General features: G+C 39.3%; 1 protein-coding gene across 1 annotated transcript in view; it reads left to right on the top strand.

The window, feature by feature from the left end:
• The first annotated feature begins 1071 nt into the window (after positions 1-1071).
• wbp1la (WW domain binding protein 1-like a) overlaps positions 1072-6077 on the top strand; it is a 9219-nt gene continuing 4213 nt past the window's right edge. Inside the window, exons 1-3 of the mRNA XM_088421671.1 lie at positions 1072-1300; positions 2131-2233; positions 5071-5232. Of these exons, the coding sequence (XP_088277797.1) occupies positions 1238-1300; positions 2131-2233; positions 5071-5232 (328 nt within the window). The 5' untranslated portion in view covers positions 1072-1237. The remainder of the gene's footprint in view (positions 1301-2130; positions 2234-5070; positions 5233-6077) is intronic.

The raw sequence follows: 6077 nt of genomic DNA, 5'->3' as shown, positions 1-6077 counted from the left end.
AAACACTTGCATTGATTAGGTTACAGGCCCTGGGATTTTTTTTTATCCCATCGGTATTTTATAATAATAATAATAATAATAATAATAATAATAATAATAATAATAATGCGCCAGAGAAGTGAAAATGATCAACAAATGCCTACAATACATCGTAACCAGTGTAATCTATAGTAACACGCATGCAGTATATAGCAAATATTATCAATATATTCCGCCATACTAGATGGCTGATTGAGGAGAAATTGTATAATGCAAGCTAACTTGTTGATAGTGGGCTCAGCACTGACTTGTTGTGTATGGAAAAGTTGCTAAATGCCACTAGAATCTGTACATAGGTGTGTCATGAACCACTGGGATGCCATTTCATTCTATACATTTTATCATAGCGCAGGAACACATTTTCCCAACGAGAGTTAATGGGTTAAGTAACATATATTTAGGCAACTTGTGCCCCAGGGGCCATTGGGGTTAATGCTGACGCTGCCAACAATAGGTAATCAATGTCATCATGCTAGATATATCCTATGAAGTGCCACAGAACTCAGTGTTGAGCCCTTTTTTTCTGTACATATGATATATCTATCTATCTATCTATCTATCTATCTATCTATCTATCTATCTATCTATCTATCTATCTATCTATCTATCTATCTATCTATCTATCTATCTATCTATCTATCTATCTATCTCCATATATATATATATATATATATATATATATATATATATATATATATATATATATATATATATATATATATATATATATATATATATATATATATATATATATATATAGTACATTACATATGTGTGTGTGTGTACTCATGAGTCACATAAAAAACAAAAAAAAAAACGGTTGTGTTTAAAAATGAAGCCTTTTCATTTTATCATTGCTGAAAATAGTTGTTTTAAAACGAATGCTTATATTAATTAAATTTTCATTAATAGTTTTTCCGTTACCTCGCAAACTGTGTTTTTGTTTATCAATTGTATTGATTTAATTAGTTTTGAACCTTTTGGGCTTCCATATCACATAAGTGACAACACTATTCCTGGCTCGAACTATCGTGGACACATGAGGCGACTGAACTGTTGGAAGTTTAGCACCGCTTGTTTTGTTTTGGGTATTTGCCACCCTTTGCGCATATTTTTTTTATTTTTTTTTATCCAACAATGTGACAATTAAGCAGCATTTTGTACGATAGGGGATATTGCATTGTCGTCGTTTACAGCAATGGGGATGTTTGAGTACACCGTTGGACAAGAAAATTTAGCGACTGAGGGTACAGTGGCAGAGGTAATGTTGAAAGGTTCATGCTAACGTTAGCCTGAACTTTATGGAACTGACCGTTGACTGCCAGCCAAGAAGCAGCAAGTTTCCCATTACATATTTATTGACAGTTTTCTCCTTAACTACTCTGCGGAATGATTCTTTGTTCCACTTTTATTTTTCGTCCATATCAGTGGAACCTTATTAGTCGTACTCAATAGCACGTTCCGTTTTCAAATGCAGCAACAGTAAAGTCCAAATGAATACAATTTCGATAGCATTTGTATTTCTGACATACTGGCAATAAATCAATTAATTGGGGCTTTTTCAATTAGATCACAGCACAAAGTGTCGAGTTGCCTCAGGATGATTTGAAGATTTCCCACAAGTTTCGTATTGCATCTCCTGCATGCATTGATGAACGTCATCAAAAGTGTGTTCTAACAAAATGGCAGTAGTCGGTGCAGAATATCATCCTCAAAGAGTTAACATAGACAAGGAAGTATTCTGGTGTACCAATCGATTCACTTCAGACTCATAAAGTCCATCCAAGCCATAAACTGAACATTTTGGTGAAAAAAACATACCCTCAGTAGTAATTAGATACAGAATTCCTCTATTATGTAATAATTTCCAAATAGCTAATATTTCAGCTGACTTGACTGCATGCTCCTTGTGGCATTTTTTTCAAAAGAAATTATTTGACTAATATATATAAAATGTATATAAAAATTGTATGTATGCTGGGAAAACATGTTTAAAACTCAGTGAAACACCTAGAGAACTGTGACATGTCTTCTGAGCAAATCCGCCCAACAGACTAATTTCATCACCAAATCTGCATTTTGTATCTACAGGAGAAGTTGGTGTGCATGGGCTCGAACAACCAGAGCTATACCTGTGAGTCAGGTCACTGCTGTGGAGAAACACAGTGCTGCAGCTACTACTATGAATTGTGGTGTGAGTTACCCACCTACATACTTTGTAGCCCCATAGAGATTATGAGGTATAAACATTCAAATCTACAGTAAATGAGATGAAAATGCATATTGGGTTTGTTTCTCTAAAGCAACACATAGTTGAAAATTCATTGTCCTTCATTCAATGAGGTAGCAGTGTGAATAACATGGCATATCTCATTACCTGAAAAAAGTGCAGTATAAGTATCAGAATGATGACATACCCTGCACAGCGCCATCCTGACAAGTTTTTTATCTGTAATATGGCACTATACGGCTATTTACAAGTGGTGTGTAAAAGAAGGATCAGCATAAATAGTTCCAAAAAAGTTCAGAAATAAGGTGCATGGTCTTGGCATAGTCACAGCTGTATGAGTGATATCTTTAGTTGTATTGTACTACTGGTGGAGGTGAGACGTCTGATGGAAGAGGAGAAGAAAAAGCTTCTGCATTTTACACTTCTGTACCTCCAGCCTGACGGGAAAAGTGTGAACAGTCTGTTGTGAAGGGAATCATATTTTAGGTTGTTATCGTTATGTGCTTATTTCTTGTCTAGAATAGTGTGCATTGCTATCCATTTATGCAGTCCTAGTTCATCTCGCCACTGTCCTCAGATAAAGCTGTTGACGCAGGAAAGTGTGAGCTGGGACCTTGGCCCAGCTGTTGGTGGCGCCCGACTGGCTCTTTTTGTTATGTCTTGTAATGCGCAATGCTATGCTGAATGAATAAAAACCAGGCAGGGACGCTTGAGCGGTGAATATAAACATGCTATAAACTCATGCTTTGCCGGCACTAAGCCGGCAAAGCATGAGTTCGCTCGCCAAGCTTTTTCCCTGTGCCATGGGATAGAAAGTCAATCTGGGCTGGTCTGAGTTATCCTAGTCTTCTTTTAGAGATTTCTTTAACATCTGTGTTGGGGATGGGTGGGGTCGTGGGTGATAGAGGCAGCTCTCCTTTGAACGCCGAGCTGGTCGATGCTCAGCAGGGAGGGCAGCGGAGTTCTGGTGATCTTGGAGGCTCTCTTGGCCACTCTCTGCGGGTGTTTGCTGTCCATAGCAGTGGACTTGCAGCTGGTTTGAATGGGCTCAACAAGCAGAACTTGCTGAGGACACTTGGTGACATACCAAATCTGCTCAGCCTCCACAGAATGTACAGGCGCAGCTGTGAGGTGTTTAGTTTCTAGGTGAGGTCCTCCCCGATGTATTTAAAGCCGCTCAAACCTCTCCACTTTCCAATCATGGATGAGCAAAGGCTGAGGATTCGTTCTCCTCCTTCCTCATGTCCACTATCTTCTCTATGGTCTTGTCCGCGTTGAGGGTGAGGTTGTTGTCCTCACATTACGCCACCTCCATCTTGTAAGCTGCTTCATCATTGCCGGTGATGCGTCCAATCAAAACGGTGTTTGCGAACTTTAGGATGACTTTGTCCTTGTGGGAGCCTACACAGTTTGGGTTAACAGGGTGTAGAGGATGGGACCGAGGATGCACCCCTGCGGTGTTCCTGTGTTGGTGATTATTCAGGCTGAAGTCCTGTTCCCTGTCCTGACAAACTGAACCCTTCCATTCAAAACATCCTGCAGCTAGTCGCAGAGAATGGGCTGTAGCCAATAAAGAGCATCTTTATGTACAAGTCTTTATTCTCTAGGTGCGTAATGAAGATGTATAAGGCAGCAGTGATAGCATCCATGGACTACTTGGGTGGGAAGGCATACCGCATGGGGTTCAGAAGTCTGTTAACCTTCAATAGGCCTTTGAAAAGATCAAAATTCATCATCGATCCTCACCAAAATGTATGTGCACGCATATATATGTGTACCAAAACATACTCTCAAATTAATATCAAATCAATATAACGTTTGCCTTGTCATGTTGTACCAAAACTGAGATCAATTGTCACCAAAATGTATGTGCATATACAAAGTAAGTGTACACCCACTTCATTATCTATAACTGTCAGAATGATGGGCTCAATATTTTGAATTTTATGAACGTTATATACTTGCTTTTAAAAAAATGCACTGTTGTGAGCATATGAGCATGATTTTGGATACACATGTGCAAGTGTGCAGAAATTTTGGTGAGGATCGATCTTGGTTTTCAGCCATCAAGCTTATCATAGACCCATTTTGCGTTGACTAAACGATGCCACAGGGAATGCCTTTGTTCGACTTTTTGAAGGAAAAACATGAAACCTGACAAAACTAGGTGTGCTATCTAAATAATGGCAATACTTGATGACACCATATGATATTGAAAATAGGCCGGTGATTAGGTAAATAAGGAACGGTCCAGTGTTACAGCATCTAATACCTCACATTGATTATGTAAACTGACCAAAATGGCTGCCAGGTATTCAGATACTTAATTTACCTAAACTTTTTTAAGGGAATCAGATTCCACTGATATTTGCACTATATTTTTATTATGTTCACAGTGCCTAATTTAATGAATGACAATGAATTTTGGTGTGTCCGTTGCCTTATAATTTTAATGTAAAAACTATTTTCTTTGAATCAGTCCTTAATTACAGTATATTTTGCCAATACAAGAAAACTAATTGCCCTTTCATTGTATCTTGACATATTAGGTAAACCAATTCGTAATGTCCCAGAACTTTCTCTTGTGAAGACCGACAAATCATCCGGGGAAAAAGACCTTTTAATTGTATTGTATAATTATCGGTTTTATGACCAAAATTATGAACTCTTGCTCATATCAATCTGATGTATTTATTCTTCTTACCAGGTTAAACAAAACAATGAAACGCAGCAAAAGCTGCCCTTGTGCCCATTTTGTGTGAATCTCTATGTTGCGCCTGAGGCATTTTGTTGTCTTACAGGGTTCTGGTTGGTGTGGACTCTGATTGGCATTCTGACATGCTGTTGCTTGTGCCAGCACTGGCGCTCGAAACAGCGCTTCCAGCAGCAACGTCGGCAGAACGAGATCAACCTCATTGCCTACAGAGAAGCTCATAACAACTCTCAGCTTCCCCTCTATCTCAGTAAGTAGTGCTTTGTGTGTCTCAGTCTTCGGTAAACTAGGGATGTCAAACTTGTTTTTATCACAGGACATTAGTTCCACTTTGTAGCCCATGGGCCCTGTGCAATTACCATGTCGTTTGATGACCCAGTAAAGGTGTAGGAATCAAACCTTAAAAAAACAAAACAAAATGGAATTAGGGGAAAAATTACTGGCACGGCTTTTTGCACGCTGGTTATGTGCAGCTCACTTTACACCACGGGGGTCAAACTCATGTTTGTTGTGGGCCACATTGTAGTTATGATTGATTGATGATGTGAATATGAGCCCAAATAAATGTATGATCACCTCAAATTACATCGCAATTGTTGGCCTAATTAAGTCACAGTTGAGTATATTTCTTAACCCCAAAAAAGTATGTACTATTGGTTAGGGATGATTAATACTTGGTATCGGTATACCAGGTATCTGTATCGGGTCAGGACAAAAACCACACTGCTCCTCCTGAATCAGAGGTTTGACTTGCAGACAGACGCTCCTCTCCAGCACTAGTCACCCTTCTTAAAAAGTGGGACCACCACCCAAGTCCGTTCATTCAGAGGCACTGTTCCCAATGGTCATATAATATTGTAGGGACGCGTCAACCAGGAGAGCCCAACAACAGATTAGAGTGTTTAGGAACTTTGGGCAGATCTCATCAAGTTCAAGGACCTCACCAACCGAGAACCTTTTAAATCACCTTGTGACGTGAACACCAGAGGTAGAAGAGTCCACCTTGGAATTCCCAAACTCTGCGTCTCTTTGCAAGAATTGAGGTCTTCCAAGTATTCCTCCCACCGCCACACAACCTCCCGAGTTGAGTTCAGT

Source organism: Hippichthys cyanospilos, chromosome 8 (genome assembly GCF_059441005.1).
Source record: "Hippichthys cyanospilos isolate Australia breed blue-spotted pipefish chromosome 8, RoL_Hcya_1.0, whole genome shotgun sequence".
Classification (NCBI taxonomy): domain Eukaryota; kingdom Metazoa; phylum Chordata; class Actinopteri; order Syngnathiformes; family Syngnathidae; genus Hippichthys; species Hippichthys cyanospilos.
This window is presented reverse-complemented; position numbering and strand designations above follow the sequence as displayed.